At 41.3% G+C, this 17,914-nt stretch overlaps 2 protein-coding genes across 7 annotated transcripts in view; both read left to right on the top strand.

Moving 5' to 3' along the window:
- plekha5 (pleckstrin homology domain containing, family A member 5) overlaps positions 1-1,344 on the top strand; it is a 50,173-nt gene extending 48,829 nt beyond the window's left edge. For all 4 annotated transcript variants that reach the window (XM_046037320.1, XM_046037315.1, XM_046037318.1 and 1 more), the window contains one exon: positions 362-1,344. In XM_046037320.1, coding sequence (XP_045893276.1) covers positions 362-419 — 58 coding nt within the window. In that variant the 3' untranslated portion in view covers positions 420-1,344. The remainder of the gene's footprint in view (positions 1-361) is intronic.
- Positions 1,345-2,634: 1,290 nt separating this feature from the next.
- LOC123962457 (zinc finger protein AEBP2-like) lies at positions 2,635-16,377 on the top strand. 3 transcript variants are annotated; one of them, XM_046038591.1, is made up of 7 exons: positions 2,636-3,270; positions 4,129-4,339; positions 5,057-5,164; positions 5,474-5,649; positions 7,810-7,934; positions 14,705-14,772; positions 15,457-16,377. In XM_046038591.1, the coding sequence occupies exons 1-6, from the start codon at positions 2,729-2,731 to the stop codon at positions 14,764-14,766; spliced, it is 1,224 nt and encodes a 407-aa protein (XP_045894547.1). In that variant the 5' UTR covers positions 2,636-2,728; the 3' UTR covers positions 14,767-14,772; positions 15,457-16,377. The 3 variants fall into 3 exon arrangements, with proteins under 3 accessions (XP_045894548.1, XP_045894547.1, XP_045894546.1); XM_046038590.1 differs by having other exon boundaries at positions 2,639-3,270; positions 5,474-5,660; positions 15,457-16,059; XM_046038592.1 differs by lacking the exons at positions 7,810-7,934; positions 14,705-14,772; positions 15,457-16,377 and adding an exon at positions 6,325-6,479 and having other exon boundaries at positions 2,635-3,270; positions 5,474-5,660.
- Positions 16,378-17,914: the final 1,537 nt, after the last annotated feature.

Here is a 17,914-nt window from a genome sequence, read left to right as displayed (position 1 = left end):
TATGTTTATAACGGAGGTCATAATTAGTGGTGTTGTTGTAGTACATGAGAGGGGCAGACCTCTGAATATTATGCCGTCTAGCACAGCACCACCACTAACTACGATCTCAATGCTAAAACATTTAGCAATTTAATTAACATATCCACAACCATGTCAACAAAAACTGAACATGTTACTATAGTCATCATCAAGTAGACTTTATTGCAGTTGTATTGGATTGCATTAGTCTGCAGTTGTACCTAATAAAGTTACCACTGAGTATATAGTAGAACTATGAGTCATTAGTATCCATCTAGTATTATTTTTGGAGCATGATTTGACCTTTACCCCCATTCTAAAATCTCACCTTCTCTTTCTGCAGCACAGGCTCTGGCCTCAGTGAAAACCTACACATGAAGAAAACAGCTGTGGAGATATGAAGATGCCCCTGAGGACATCAGCACAAGGCCACGGCCTACAGAGAGTGAAACTGCCTACTCCGTACTATGGGGTCTTCTCTCTGACATCTGTATGCCCACTGTGACGTCTTAAGCTCCTTTTACACCAACACTTTCTGTGTGACATTTCTCTGTTATTGCCACATTATCCTAAAACTGGCGAGACAGTTCAATTTTCAGTTTTTACAAAGCTTTTATGGTTATTTATATGGTTTTATTAGGTTCTTGTTTGAACATGGGCGTCCATTCATGTTTCACAAGTCCAAAAAGGTTTTTAAGGTTTTCAGAATTTCGGGTTGGCTTAAGTCTTTCATAATTCACCCATTTTGTTTTAGCTAACCATTCATATTTATCAATTTATTGTAAAGAACATTTGTCGATGCAAAAGGGATGTAAATCCCTCCATTATAATATAAAAATGAAGGGGCCACTTCATTGCTGCAAAGATCATTTGTAATTGCTCCTGTTTCTGGTTTGTAATTATTTAAAAATGGGATCTTCTGCAGTCCCTGTCGCATTGTTGCCGACATATGTGAATGTTTTCGCTTAAGTTCCTCTATATACTGTCTTTTTTTTTATTGCTGAGAGATATATTTAAACTGAGAGAAGGAATAAAAATCTGAGTTTGGTTCTATTTTAGTTCTATGTTGGTTTGAAGTCTTGGAACTAAAAAAAAAAAAAAGATTAGCACATGTAAAAAGCAATAAGAATAAAATGTTTGTGGATCCAGGATTATTTTTTGTGCGTGTACAAAGTGTAATTATCAGAGGTTTACTGTGTATATAATGTACATGGTACAGCAGGATGGGAGGATGTATCCAACATGTGGTTACATACTAAGTTGGATTTGCAAATATTCATATTCCATCTGTTTTATATCATGTTAAATAAATGTTGCTGTTCTTAATCTGTTACAGTGTGTTCTTTACCACCCTTGTAGCCATCTGTAGTGGAGAAACCGTGAATACAGCTATGTAAAACCTACTTGTTTGCATTCATCAGCTCAACTTCAGCTTTGTCCTCCAACATGAGAACTGTGGACTTGTGAAAGTCAAATTATGTTAACATTAACTCAGTATGGAAAAGCTTATCTTAGATGGCTGTGTTTGGGCCGTAAAACATTTGTGAACAGTCAGAGTTTTAAGCTTAAATAGTGGACTATATCTTATTAAAATGATCACCGTTATCTGGAATAATCAAATGTAAATTGGGTCATTTGTAGGGTACAGAGGTGAATGTGGGATGATCAACCAGTTAATTATAGAACAATAGCTCCCTCTTGCGGTCATTCTGCTGCTGCAACATTGGTGATGTCTTGCAGTGAATTTGCCCACTGTACTTATGGTAGTGGAGACCTAATCTTTCCCAGATTTCAAATTCAAAGAGCCCAAGAAGGATGGCTCCAGTTTCTGTGAGATAAAAAGAAAATTGATACAACATATAATTTGACAAGTTCCTGAATGTTTTGAATATTCCTGTTGTGTTAGATTGAGCTGGATTAACCTCTTTGGGGCTCCTGAGCAAGAAATTGCTGTTGGGGCCCCTACTGACATGAAGTTTGGAGCACCAGGCCAGTGGTAGTCGTGGTTGCTAATGCTTTATAAATCAGTTATAAGCCATTACAAGAGCAACTTTTAGTTTGCCAGGTGGTGGCTGGTTTCTCTCTGTTTGGCAATAATCCATTTATCAATATTGGTTGTTCTATTAATAAATGGGTGTGGATTTAACACTTTCATTTTATAAACAATCAAGTCTAGAATTATATGTATTAATAAGATCTTTTTTTATTTAAATTTTAGATATATAAATAAATTGAAGGTCCAGATACTTTGCAGAAGGTAAGTTGCCCATTACATTGTTTACCATGATGAACTACATTTGAGGATGGACAACAGATTTTTCACAAACTCGCAACCTAAAGGTTCCTATAGATGGCTTATAACTGAGACACAATAGTATACTGACCATGACCTAAACACACTAAAACTAAAATAAAGTTAGTATGCATTGCATGGTTCCCTGAAGACGGTCTTATGCGTTGGTAAACACAAACTCCCCTATTTAAAAGAAGCTAGAGCCCTTTAAAGAGCTCTGAAAGAAGCTGTGTGATCACGGAAACACATTGAAAGTTTAAATGCCAACGTCAGAGTTTATCCTCCTCGTGCCGCCTCTGACCAATCAGAGCACAGGTAGTGTGATTTGACCCAGCCCTTCTTCTGCAGTGGAGCGTTTGACGGTGCCACGGTTAAATTTTAATACCGAAAGTGTCCCACGGTACGTGTGCCGCTGAAATGGCTGCTGCGACTACAGAAGAAACACCCGCACTGAGTGTTGAGAACGATGTACTGCCCGCAGAGACAAACGAGGGATCCGGCGAGGAGAAAGAAAAGGGCCTTAACGAACCGGAAACAGAGGACCGACGCACCAGTGTAGAACCGAAAATGGAAGAGGTGGACACGGGGGGCGGCGAAGAGAAACCCGCTGCCGCGGCAGACAAGGCCGCGACCAAGGCGGTGACAGACGACTGTGCTGTAACGGTCAACCAGGAGGCGACAGCCGCTCCTGAAGAACCGGAGCAAAAGCCAGAGTCACAGCAAAGCCCGGGAGAGGGTAAGAACGAACCCGCAAACGATAATGACATGAAAGAAGCGAAGGAGGAGTCAGGGGAGGATAGCCGGTGTCCGGGGATAGACTGCGAAAAGAGCAAAACAGTTTTTGAAGATGGTGAGAAACCCAGCGGCGGGGGCGGGGAGCTTGGCGACAAGAGGCGGCCGAGTGTGGAGATATCGTCCTCGGATGGTGAACCGCTGAGCCGTATGGACTCGGAGGACAGGTTGGTGGGGGAATTGACAGGTTATTGTGGACCAGTGTGTGAACTGGTTGCAGCAGCTATACGAACAGTAGTAGTCCTTCCATCCCATCTGTGAACGAGATAATTAATGAGTTTTTTTGTAGGTAGCTTTACGTTTATGTTATCAACCTAACGTAACCAACCAAGAATACACTCAACACACACCCCTCATTCATTTTAATTCTAACATGTCACGTTTTCATATACTAACTTACATTAAAGATGAGTTTCACTACTGGATGCAAGATATGTCCTACTTCACTGACAAGCTAGTATTTTCAGCATATGTGTGGTGGAGGTTTCAAATTTCCCCATTACATTTTTTTAAGTTTCATATTGGCTTCCCATGTAGTCATGTCACAAAATCATTGTACAGTAGATGCAGCCATTCAACTCAGACTGAAGGTAACCACAGATAAACTTTCCATCTTCAGCAGATGAAGGGGAGAAAAGGACATTCTAGTTTCAAACTCTGCACCTACATCATTCTGCACAGTGAAGGTCTAACATCCAAGTAAAGTATTGCCTATAACTCCTTTAGGTGATATTGACAGCACAGCAAATTAACAACATAGTCCTAGGAGTATTGAATACAACTATATAATTGATTTGGCATGAGTAATGAAAGTGGCATGCATGGAAAATCAATTGCAGCCTGAAGGCTTTCACACATAGTGACTATTTAATGTGGCTAGAAATATCTGCACCTGTTCTTCACGGCTGTGCAAATCCAAGTTATGAAGAGATTCTTGATGGCCTTGATGTGTTTTATAACAGTGGGACTGTATATTCTTTCTCCTTGCTGCCTCTCTACCCATCCCACCCTCTCCCTTCTCTCAGTATCAGCAGTACCCTGATGGAGTTGGAGAGCACAGTGTCCAGTGGGCGCTCCACTCCTGCTATGATGAATGGACAGAGCAGTGCCAGCTCCTCTGGGGCTAAGACAGTGGCTTACCCCTGCTGCTGGGACCTCTGTCCGGAGTGCTTCAACTCCAGTCCTGATCTGGCAGAGCATATCAGGGGCATTCATGTTGATGGGCAGAGAGGAGGGGTTGGTAGACTTTAAACCTTGGATCTTCATTATTATGTCTGACAGGTAGCTACGCAAGAGAGTGTCCCTTTTTACTGTAGCTGAACATGGACAGTCCAGAAAACCAAGACAGAGTTGAACAATGTGCAAAATTCGGACTGCATTGAATATTAAAGTGTTGGGTCAAATTGCTGTAGTTTTCAGTGAAGCTACTTTGTGCCGAAGAAATAGTCCCTTTTCAAACTGTTCCCACTGCGTTCTGTGGATTCTCTGGAGTAACTGGGACACTGTTTTTGGAAAGAGATGTTGTTGTCAAGCTTTTAGAAATATAATTTATCATTTGCACCACAAACAAAATGACACCAACCTTCTTTTTATTGGGATGGAGGCATGGGAGTCATTGGGATGGAAACCTTGGAGACAGGTATCTTAAACCCTGGAAAACTCAAAACAAATACTTTCTGAATGGCTAGACACCACTAGAGGTGTACAGTAAGTTAGAAAACGGGCCTTTACGTTTTATTGCTTCATATTGTGTGCCACCCAGTTGGCAGCATCATTAAATTACAATGTGCACTCAGAATATACCTTATTTACAAAAATGTGATAAACATGAATATTATAAACCCTTTTCTTTTGCTTTTCTGCCCTCGCATTGTCTTTTTATTTATCTGTTTTTCAATGCATATAAGTAAACTCCTTCACCCCTCTTCATGTCTGTCTGTCTTTGTCCCTCAGGTGTTTGTGTGTCTATGGAAGGGTTGTAAGGTGTACAACACACCATCCACCAGTCAAAGTTGGCTCCAGAGACACATGTTAACGCACAGTGGTGATAAGCCTTTCAAGGTAATAACATTAACTCAGAGAGAGTGTACATCTGCAGCCGTTTCTCCTGATTATCAGTGAACTTTGCCATGTGATAATATTTTGTTTGTTAGTATAAACATTTCGACTGAGCCATCATCTTAGTTGTTTTACTAATATAGAAGTGGTTGCAGGGGGCAGTTGCTTGTATGTTTGAGTGTCTGTGTCATCTAAACATACCTCAGTTACCTACTCGGTGCCATGTCATTAACTAAAATAAAATGTGTTAGTATTTTGTCATGTTAAGTGGCAAATATACCAAATGTGCTGCGTGTTTGTGCTCCACTGCAGTGTGTAGTTGGTGGCTGCAACGCCAGCTTTGCTTCCCAAGGAGGGTTAGCTCGCCATGTCCCCAGCCACTTCAGCCAGCAGAGCTCCTCCAAAATGTCCAGCCAGGCCAAACTTAAAGAGGAGTCACCCTCCAAGGCTGGACTCAACAAGAGGAAGAAACTCAAGAACAAACGCAGGTGCTCCCTACGTACGTACCTAACAGGCACACAAACTATTTGTAAATGTTTCTCATTGTGATTTCCCTCTTTTCCTTGTTGGTAAGAATTACAAGCTGAACATATTTTTGAGGTACTTCCATGTTTGTTACGCTGAAACTGATGGTGTCAGCTTTTACCTTTCCACATCTCTTTGTTGGAGAAGCTTGAGCTGGACCACACGCACACAAACGGGTGCATACGCTTGTGCCATGTGGACCAACAGATTCTCCCCCTGTGGTAGTGTTCTGCATTTCAGAGGAAAAACTTTTTTTAGTCTATTCGCAAAGATTCTCTCAGCTGTGTTCAGGTTGATACTGATTATTTGCTCCCTGGTTTTGCCTCAGATTGCCCGTGTCTGCATTATACAAACTCCCATTTTTTTTTCTACTTGTACACCTCTGCTTGTCTTGGAAATCGGACAGTCCAGTGTACTGATTTATAAATATGTGTAAAGTGAGGCAATGATTTAAACTGGCTTATAACTTGCACTGGTGCGTATTAATCCAGCCTGGAATAGCGACCCGTTTGAGAACTTCGTAGTAGTGCATTCCAGGACAGCATTTCATTCATGAGACATGTTGCCAGAAAATAAAACCGAAGGCAAACGATAACAAAATGTATATGTTCAGAGAAGGATCTTTCTTTGTTTTTCAGATGACTGTCCAAGTGTCTTTGATTTGACCTTCAGCTACCGGTTAGAGAACAATCTTGGCTTGCCGCTCCATATTACAACCTCAGCAAAAAAAAGTATCAAAATGTATGAAGGAATACATAAAGATCTGCAAGTTATTTAAACTGTAGTGTGTTTTCTGTAAACCAAAGACTGTCTTGGGTTTAATATTCTTGGATTAACCACTTCCTGATTATTATCTTTTGTTGCAAGTTGCAACAGTTGCATGCGCTGCTTGTGCTGCAAAGTAACATGCTGGTCAACGGGTATGAGGCTGATGTTTGGAATATCATTTATCCATCTAAAGGCAGAGGTTTTTCTCAGGCTAAAACAGTCTAACACCTACAATTCAAACTGATTTTAATTACCCTGTTTTTAAAGATGCATTTGTTTCAGACTTTAAAATGATCTCTAATACAAAAAGTAAGTTAAGTTGTTAACATCCTAAATGTCAATAGACATTTGACAATGACAAGTTCTATGCAAAGCTCAGAAAATAAACTAATGGATATAGATTATGGAATGAATGACAAACAATGTTAAGTTAGCACATTTCTATTACACTTAAGTAGGGCTGATGCGATTAATCGATTTAAAATCGATTAAATCACGCAAATTATGAGTTAACCAAAGCATGGGATTATTTCAAGCTAAAAGAAAACAACAACTCTGTAATGTTACAGTCCCACCGTAAAAAAAACGTATGTGGTCTAATGCAACAGCACGACGGCATCTGATCAGAAAGCACCCGCTCTATCATCAAGTCCACGGAGTGTACCACAGACAAGGTAACCGTAAGAGCAACTTTAGCATTTAACTGAAATCATGATTGATTGTTGAATTGCAGGCTATCAAAAGTAAGCCGCAATCCTCAGATGTAAATGTACACACATGCGTTTGTTGTTCTCCGCCTGGTTGGGCTGTCAGTTTCGGTTGTAACGTCACAGTCATGAGTTAACACAGCTGATCCCATTACAGGGGGGGGCGCCGCCGCCAACCAAAAGTAGTTCTTAAACGATGAATCGATGAAATAATCTGTCGAAGCTTTGAATACTAAAATCATCATTAGCTGCAGCCCTACACTTAAGTCCTCTGGTCAAGAGTCTTATATTATCCCACTGAGTGCCAATGAGATCCAGTGGTCTCACCTAGATGGGTCAGTTTAAAACATTCTAAAAAGGAAATACTATTAACAACCTCTAAATGTGATGTGAGTTTGAGGTTATAGTAAATGATCGCATTACTGCTAGTTTGGTTTGTTCAGCCTAAATAAAGCCACGGTGTGAGATCTTGCAAGACCTCTGTTTCAAATATTCAGACTTGCAAAGCAATGTTAAAAAATCGCAAAGAACAGCATTTTTCATGATGTAGTTATGGCTTGTTACAGGAAAAACTTGAATAAGTCACAGTTGGAACCCTGTTGTTGTTTGACTCTGCTCTCATATGAGTCTGTCCTTCTCCCCCTCCAGCGAGGCCCCACGACTTCTTCGATGCCCAAACTATGGATGCAATTCGCCACAGGGCCATCTGTCTCAACCTCGCCACCCACATCGAAAGTGTGGGCAATGGCCACAGTGTGGTCTTTCACAGCACGGTGAGTCCGTGTGAGGCTTCACTACTTTTGTTTTGTTGTGTTTTCCTCTGGCTGCCTGTTCTGTTTTAAGGGGTTTAAACAAAATGAGTTGCTAAGGGGATTCAGAGAGAATGGTTGAAGGATGCATTCTCTTTCTGTGGAGAAGTTGTCAGATGCTTTATGGTCTGCTATGCAAAATGTTGGGAAATAATTATTCATGTTGTTTACCTGTCTTTAATCAGCAGCAATGTAGCTGTGCATGTTAAAGGTGTAGCTGTACTATGGAAACTGAATATAACCACAGACAACACAATATGAGAACTCAATGCAAATCGGCTTGATTCAGATTAGGTATTACATCTTAACACGGGCCCATGAACAGAAATTTCATATGTGATAATGAAATAAAAAATCAAAATTTACATTTGAAAATGAAAAAATTGTAAGGATACTGCATTCATTGTGAGGAAATTACTTATTTCATGAACCAATTTAACCTCTGCATCTGTATATTGAAAGTTCAATGGGTTATAGGCAAAATGCAGTAGTATTATCCCAGTGTCCCATAAACACAGACAGAACACTGATCAGGAAACAACACAAAGTATCACCAGATCTCTATTGAGACATTGTTGAAAATAAATAAAGGTTATTGCTAGTACTTGTTTTATTTAAAGAGGTGGTATTATGCTTTTTGGCCTTTTCCCTCTCCTTTATCTCCTTTATTATCTTTTTTTGTGCATGTAACAGGTTTTCAAAGTGAAAAAGCCCAAAGTCCAGCCCAAAGGGAGTTCCCATCTCCCACAGAAAACACTGCTCTGAACCGCTTGAAAACAGCTCGTTTGTAGCCCAGTCCTTCACTTCCTTTATTTGTGAGGTCGCAATGAAAACGCATCATAAAACTTGCCAAGCAGCTAGTGGGTCAGGCACGCCCTCAAGCTAGTCTGAGCGGAGGCCCTTTAGCTCGACTCACCTTTGTTTGGTTTTCCATTGTAGAAATGTCGCACCTGTACCTGCTTCCAGGTACTTTTTTTCGTATCACCTCACCTCCGTCGAGGTTTCAAGCGAGCTGAGGTGATACTAAAATGTGACGTGAAAACACGACAGACTGCTGATTGGTCATAGAGAATCGTCACTATTCACTGCATCATCATTGCGTGCACCAGACAGAGGCCAGCAACAGAAAGTTTTATATTTTACAGTTTTCGTATGTAATTTCATCACGAAATCCACTTCTGAGGAGAAATCAGCTGTGTAGATTTCGAATATTGACAGTTTTACGAGAAGTAATGGCGGAACAAAAATGTGCTTGAATATTGTCGGAGTTGAGAAGCTCCGCAAGTGGCTGCGGGGGATGCCTGTACCAACCCACGGGAGGAGCGTGTGAGGCCGGCCAGCCGCCCGCTCACAGAGCCCTCTGCTCACACCGTCACACAGACCGCTGCAGCAACAACGGCAGAGGAAAACACAGCTGGAAGATTTTCATACCGCTTATCTGTCTTTACATTCTGAGGAATGTTGAAACGTTTTAACTTAAAAAAGGGAAAGCTGTGTGGATCGCTGGTGTGTGTGTCACATTGAACATTACGTCGCGGCAGTTGTATGTGGCGTCGCTATGACGACCAGCTACGTACTATCTCTGGGTACTGTCTGCAATGGAAAACGGAGCAGGCCCGAGTAGAGTGGAGTCAATCGATTTGCGCTATGGAAGCATTTTTCGGCAAGGCAGCATTGATCGTCAGAACACCAGCAACAGTTCAACATTTAGTCCTGATGGTAAGATGTGGAACAATGATGTTGTGGACTGGTAATAAGTTACCATAGTATCTGCTAGGTTACGTTCGCAGTCTGAAGCGGCTTTGATTTGGATCACACTACCTTGTTTCCGCCCTTCTCTGCTTCTGATTGGCTAGTAGTCCTTACCTGGGAACTGCGCATGTGCAACTCCCAGCAACGCTTATGTACAAGTAAGATGCATCACTCTGTAGCTCAAGAGCGGAGCGAAAAAACACATAGGGTGAAAAGAGGAGCTGCAGCAATGTGCAGTATGAGGGGAAAAATATGGTGTTTTTTGAAAATTAAACCATGTAAACCTGTTCTGGTACAACCCCTAATTAAGATTTTGAACCTGGAAATGAGTATAATACCACCTCTTTAAATCATCATCTGTCTTATGTATAGAAAAAGAGACAATCTGAATTATCATTTAACCTGCATGGTTGTTTTCACATTTGTCCAAATGTAATTTTCTTTTTAGACAACAGGGGGCATGAAAGAATCACTATTTGAAAATCAGCCTGTGATCACTGCAGATTTTTTCTCTGTGCACTTGAAGTGAACCTTGTGAATCGCCATGAGGCTTGATGTTGTTTTTCTCTGAATCAGTGCATGCATGCCCAGTGCATGATACTTTATTAATGAGCACTAAAATACCTTTGCACCTTACTATTAAGGTCACATATGAACACTCGCATGAAAAACTATTTTTCCAGTCAAAGATTCTGTCTCTCACTGACAATGGCTTCAAAGAGTGGATAACTGTAATGTTATGATATTTGGATGTGAAGGGGTGTTCCTTTGCAATTCCACTAGGGAGCACTCTTGTCTCCTGTTCAAGACCCATAAATGCATGATGGAGGAAAAAAAGGGTCATCATCTGTCGCTGAATTTCCCCTTCTTTCACAACTGTATATCTACAAACACACAAAATTTAACTCACTTGTTTCTCAACACAGGATGTCATTATATTTATATGGAAATGTACTTTTTAGTTAGTGGCAGTGATTCTGTTTACAGTGGGTACCTTCAGGGCAGAAATTTGGTTTCCATTATCTGTTTCAAGCACTCTGTAGAGAACATTTTCCATCCATGGGTTAACTCGTATATAAATTTCACATTTAATGTGCTGTGCTATTGTAGCATGGCCAACTTAGCAGGAACAATTATTGTGCTTACGAGATCTAGAGATCTAGAGATCTAGCTTCCCTAAAGCTGATGATACACGGAGCAACTTTTAGAGCAATGGTGCTGGCAATGGTGCCGTCAATGGTAATGAGTAAAGATTACTACCGTAAACCCCTTCCCCCACCACTCTGCCACCCTCTCCACCCCACCTCTATCCGTTCAAAACATAGTCGGACTTGCCACCAGCAACATTGCCCAGCAGGATGAATGGACATCTTTTCTAACATCAATTTATATCTCAATATGGCAAATGTATACAAAATAACCTAGAGTGACCACAATAGGACACATATGTTGTAAGTGTGTGATAGACCTGCAGAGTTGTCTCTGATGCATTAATGTACATTGTCACCATGCAAACAGATAGCCGTGAAGCCATATCATGCTTCTCTTTATCATTAAATCAATTTCTGCAGGCAATCATTTGAACATTTCTGAAAATGTGCCTTTTCAGGCAAACTCACTGTTAATGCTTCTGTTCATGTTAAAGTGTAATTACAGTGTTGACATCAGTGCTATCCTCACTACAGTGTTGTCCTCCTCCTAGCTCAGTCCCTTTCAACTCTGTTCTGCTCTGCACTTACAAACCTCAACTGCTCACCAGCAGCCAAGAATTTTAAAAGAAAGCTGGGGGGGGTGAGTGAAGATAAAGCTTGGGAAGAGGTTAAAAGAGGTAACCGCATATTTGGACACAGACTGAGAAGGAGGACGAGCCAGCCAGGGGAGGGAGAGTAACAAATGGAGAGAAACAGACTTTGGGAGAAAAAACAAGGGAAAGGGGGTTAAGTGAAGGTTAGGGTCATGGAATCGGAAAGAGATCTGGCCTGTTGGGCATACATTCTCCTTCTCTCTAACCTCCGGAGGATTGTGGTGAAGAAGGACTGTGGCGCTGCGTCAGACTCCAGGCCCCAGTGGACCCTCCCAGGCCTGGAGAGATGGAGCAGAGCTGTGGGGGTTCTGTGGCGTTTGGCCAGTCGGCCTGCTGACACGCCAAAGCAACTCAGTCATGTTTATGATGGGATATTTTTGTTATTGCGCCAATCTGCGTCATCTGCAGCTTGACCCCGTGACACTAGACAGGCACCCAGTTTTAGCAGGCCTGCCCTCCCCCGGCTTTGGTCTTGCAGTTTTCACTGCCTTGTTTTGGATCCACACTAATATCCACAGTTCACTCCCTATTTCCTCCCTCCCTAACCTCCCTCCCTCTCTTGGGTCTATAGAGGATTAAGATCTATCCCTTAAAGCACCAACTTCCATCATCAAATCGCTCAGCTCACAAATCACTTCATGCTGCTTAAACACAAGCCCACGTCTTTGTCTTCAGCCTTTACATACATCGTCATGGCCTCTTCAAGTGTAGCCTAGGCTTGAGATTATTAACCTTGTACTGTGAGGAGCCTGGGGATACAGGTTAACAGCTATGCATTTTTAACTGAAAGGGTAGTAAAGCAGCTGCTCATGTACTGAGTCTTGGCCGCAATGCTTGAGACACTTATCGTAGGGCCCATTGCAGCCAGTACAGGATTTAGGCTAATGCTAGGATGTGTTATTATAGGTTAAGTTAAGATATTGTGTATAAAGTAGTTAAAATGAGCCCCACTTTTTCCAGCTGCACTAAAGCGATGTTCACATTAATGCATCAATAGTTATAATTCAGTATTATAATACACATTATTCTGAAACGGGCATTCTTTCATAATAAGTACCATTGATTTTGGTACTTTAAGTAAATTTTGATGCAAATACTTTCATACTTTTACTTTTGAAACTTAGAATGCAGGACTTTTACTTGTAAAAAACTACTACTGTTACTTTAGTAAAAGATCTGAGTACCTTTTGCACCACTGACAATATCATACTCTTACAAATGACATCATACCTACCTAAGGTCATGTTCTGTGTCGCAGAGCACCATCTCTGCAGGATGCCGTTACAACGTCCACTCCATATATCACTCTATTCCAGTCTTTCTGTGATTCACTGACAGGGAAACAGATGCAGATGATTTTTTTGCCTACAAAGACAGACTTTAGTATGCATATTTGTTTTTATAGGTCATGTGGTTTAGATTTCACATCAACAGTATTTATGTTAAAGTGTGAGATGCTGAAGTCATTTTTCTGTTTCATCATTCATGCTGTTACTACTGCTTTGCTCTGCCTTCTTCTCTTTTCCACTCTGGACTTTTACGCCTGAACACTGTATTACAGACAAGAGGCAACAACATGGTTGATTTGCCAACTTGGCTGCTATTTGCAAAGCTTCTCACAGACAAATATGAAGGCACCAAGCCAGAAACAACAAAATTCGTATCTAACCAAGCCTAAATATTTCTTCTAGAAAGTTAATCAAACTGAAAGTAAACGTGTTTGTGTCCCGTTTGCTTTCCTCAAAACTTCTGCCAGACAGCTCTCTACCTGGAAGCTTATCAAATTATAAATATACATTTGCACACCTCTTCTCGCCTCTCCTGAATTCACAGCAAAATGGGTGCAGGGTATTTTTGAACATAAGCATAGAGAATGTATGGAAGGAGAAATAACATGTTTGGGTTTTTTTGTAGAGCGAAAACAAAAACATGGATCTGAGCATAAACGTAAATGCAAAATTATCAGATCATTGAGATAGCCTAGAAATGAATACATGTTTTGGCTTAAAGTGTGAGGTCAAGAAAAGCTGTAAGAGTGATTCTAGGTCTCTGTGTCTCCTGTCTCAGTGGAGCCTCCTCCTTCTTGTCCTCAAACCAGTTTCCATCAATGCCAAAGCCAGTCCCTAGAGTCACAAAAATAATTTCAGATATTCGTGTGCGTTAGGGAAGTTCTTCACATGTGAGCTCATTCCCCATCCTAAAAATAGACATTCCTAACAAAAAAGAGCCAATTGACGCAAGAGGTTATAACTGTGGCTATTTTTGACACTCCTGGTTATTTTTCTAGCTTTTCTTTTCCCTACAGACAATATTTGTGTGAATTCCAAACCAGTTTTACTATAAACCAACACAGCGTGATAGATGAAATGTTATGTATGCATTTGATATTGTCTCAACTGTATTTTTACAAGAAGGAGCCCTTGAAGTTTGAGGTTATGTTGGCAGATTTAGTCTTGAGTAGTTAAACCAGGTAACAAAACATGGATAAAATGAACACAAATTTCCATGTTACTGCAGCAAACATTTGAAAGTGTGTGCTAGTCTCCATCTTATGCTAACATAATCCACAACAAGAACGGTGATTTGTTTATGGTGATAACTGCTCAGTGTGTCTATCTTCTTGGCAATCAAGATTGTCAGCTGCAATAAGCACTCCTCTGTTAAGTCCAGAGGTAGGAGGACATATCTAACTTTGGTCTGGATTTAAATTCCTTGGATTTACAGTGTGTTGTAGGGGAATGTGGGATAAATCCCATTGAAAACAGAAATCTAACTGAGCTCTTGCATGCATTATTAACAGTACGATCAGCCACTGTATCACTTGGTGAGATGTTTGAAGCATGTAGCCTCATTATTCGTTACAGAGACGGGGCCAGGATGGGGCCATGTCTTTGAAGCCAGACATGAGAGGATGCTGCAATAGAAGCCAAACCCAACACATTTATGCTAATCTCTTTAAAATAACAAACTGTCTTGAAATTTGAAATGAACCATAATATGTAGGTTAAATGATATGCCTATGTCAGGTGACTTGGCTATGCATATGCCAAATGCCTACAGAATGCCTGACTGAGTGAAATTACATCAAAAAGACAGGCGTAGTCATTTTCTTAGGCTCATAGCATTTTGGTGTCTTTTATAGCTCAGCTTATTTTTTTGCTTGATTGTCTTTGCGCAGGTGCTAGCCAAAAGGAAAGAGGGCTCTGGCAAGGTGAAGGTCCTCCTACATTGGACACCTGAGGACATGTGAGTAAAACTTCCCCTACACTATGCTGTACATCTGCCTAAACCTTTACCTAGGCTAATACTGTATAAGCTAAGATAGATATCTAAAATATAAAACTAGGAAAAGCAGAGGTCCATCCATCCATCCATGGTCAACCGCTTATCCTGCTTACAGGGTCGCGGGGGAAAAGCAGATGCTTTTGCAAATTACAAATGGAAAAGTGCAGGGTTCCAGTTAAAGTCATATAAATCATGAGCAACAACCATAGTTTGTTGGGGGTTTTTTTACAAAAGATGCCACAGTGTTTCTATGTGTCATGACACAGGTAGTAGTGATAAAATATTTTGTTGTTAGGTCTAGGGGCTTTGATTACTGCCAAACTTAATGCCTGCTCAAGCTACTAACAGGCCACAACATTAACTGAATGCCTCCGGTTTCCAATGAAAACAAATGATGCAGCCCTTACCTGAACCGAGGCAAGCGCGACATACATAGCAGCTGCCACTCCACTTTCATATTTGTAGATAACTTTAAAATGTCACTGGTATACAAACAGGCAACTCAGAATCACATTTGCAAATCTTCTGCGTATGCTTACCATGTAAAGGCTGGTCCTGTCACACAAACATTTCCTTTTTTGAGCAGCAGGAGTCCATGCCTACACAAGGGAACACCAACAATGTATATGTTTCTCTCTCTGACAGTTTTACGGTTCTCCTTTCCATCCAGTTGTGCACTCATATGGTGGCCTTCCTTCACGTCAGGGCTTGCTATTAATCTTCCCAACCTTCTTTTCCTGACTGATGCACTTTTTGTTGCGGAGTGTGAGGAATCCAGGCCCCATTATAGCCCATATCACCCTAGCACATCTGCATGAAGCCCCAGGGCTTTTCTCAAAGAGAGCTGAGGGCATCAGCTGCAATTATCAGCCAGTATCCTCTCTTAGTGTTATCAAGCCTGGAGTGGTGATGGGGAGAAGACTGGAAATTAGAAACTCTCTGTCCCTCTTTGAGTCTGGCGCTGGTTCTGTACCATCTGCTTGGCTTGGTCTGACTCTGATAAACCTTGAATTAGTCCACTGAAGTGTCTATTAAACAGTGGATCAGCATTCAATATTGCTTGGAGGCTAAATTATTTCTTTTTTGTGACTTTCCAGTAAACCTTTCATCAATTGCCATTTCAAGTGATCAATGTCCATTGCAGTATTTTGGTAAAACCTCTGGATACACTAACACTAAAAAAAAAAATCATGCTCAGCCCGTTTGGACATGAGCCGCTCTGCCCAGTCGTCACTTGCTGCATACCTATTCTCAGCTTAGCCTCACCAGGCCCATTCCACTTGAGGTGCACCTTGGCACCACTTAAGCCCCAGCTCATTTAAGCAACTGGGCAGAAGGGCAGGCATGTTTGGCACTGTGCTTATGAAATGGCTGTCTCATAGAGAGAGCTTCACAGAACACTGTGATATCAGCAGGGCTCTTGCTCAGGGGAAGCTCGCAACATACTTCCAACACGCCCATTAAAGGGTTTGACTTCACGGCCTTTTGAGGAGGATCAGAGAGCAGAGAGATGTAGAATGAAAGAGGAGGGAGAAGGTGGGAGATAAGAAGAAGTAAGCACACAGGGAAAAGAGGTGGAAAAATAGAAAGGAGGAGGATGCTGAGGAAAAGGGGAAACAAGAATGAGGTCAAATGAGACAAACAAGAGTTTGGAAAACAAAGACGAGAATGGGTTTGGCGAAGTGAAGAGCAAAGATAGCACTGGGCAAAGAAACCTGGATGATGCATCATGATGTAGATTGTAGCTGACAGCTTCCGATTAACATACTGTAGCTAAACCCTTGTTCTCTCAGCCTTCTGCTGCTTCATTCTCCCATCCTTCATCCTCTTCTTTCCTTTTCCCCTCTCTGATCTACCTCTGCTACCTCCTCCTTGCCTCGCATGTGGGAGTTTAATCTTGTGCATAGAGAAATAATGAGGGGAAGAGGGGGAAGGGGGAGGAAGAGAAAGTTTGTTGATCAGGAAGGACTCCTCACATTATTTCTAAACAGAGAGACATAGATGGAGATTGATACTGAGACTCAGAGACAGATAGAGGCTGAATGGATGAAGGAAACAACGTGGGAGACAGAGAGCAGAGGAAAGTGAGAAATTGGAGTGGGACCAAAATGGTTATGGGAGATGAGAAATGTGAAGAAGAGGCAGAGAGAGTGAATTATAGGGAAAGAATTAAACAGAAAAATAGAAAAGATGCTTTTTGATTTTGTCCATGCAGGAGAAATCAGTGACTGAGTCATAGCAGGCAAGTGCTTTGGTCATTAATATGCATAACCAATCCATAGAGGGGTGGTGAAGGGAAAAACTCAGTGATATCTTAAACCGTGAGGGCAGCTGTTTCATCTCCCAACAGATAAAAGTTGACCAGGATATTAATGTACAGTACACGTATTCTTTGTAGTTTTGTAACTTTTCTGTGATGTGACTGTTTGCTAAGCCCTTACCCCCTTAGTTACTCATCTCTAGCAAGCAACCATGAATTTGGACGGCTAAAGAGACAAAAGTCAGCTCCCTGAGTTGGTTGAAAACTTCACCTTAAGCTTTTAACGTTTCCAGCTGACTCGTTTTGAAACAAGGATCTTGTAAAAGGGATCTTTTCCTATAAACACTTCTTGGCTATATACATAATGCTGCATGTCCATGGCAAACAGTCAGCATTCACAACAACTGATGATCCACAACATAATCCTGTTTGGCTGGTTAAATTATACCATTGTTCGTGTTTTCAAACCGTGTCTTTACTTTTATTATTACAAGAGAAATGGCTCTTTGGTTGAGGACTAACCAGTGTGTTTGAGGAACGTTTTTCGGGTAACTTTAGTGAACTTGGGAATATTTACCGGCTAGCATTCCCCCCAAAGAGCTGGAGAGAGCTGCTAACATTAGCCTAAAAGAGAAAGCCTAAAAAGATATACACGCTGTAATACATTCCTTACACTTTTGCTTTCGTGTTTTTAGTCTTGGAAGGGCTAAAAAAGACCCCAGCCTCATGCACACCGCTACGGCATGTGGAGAAACCACAACCTTGACAGGCCTGTAATCGCTGTTCAGGGGAGTTCAGGGGAGGGGTTTAGCAAAGTGTAAATAGTTTTGAGACAGGGATGAT

This window comes from Micropterus dolomieu, linkage group LG22, assembly GCF_021292245.1.
Source record: "Micropterus dolomieu isolate WLL.071019.BEF.003 ecotype Adirondacks linkage group LG22, ASM2129224v1, whole genome shotgun sequence".
NCBI lineage: Eukaryota > Metazoa > Chordata > Actinopteri > Centrarchiformes > Centrarchidae > Micropterus > Micropterus dolomieu.
Note: the sequence above shows the minus strand (reverse complement) of the source record. Positions and strands in the feature narration are given on the sequence as shown.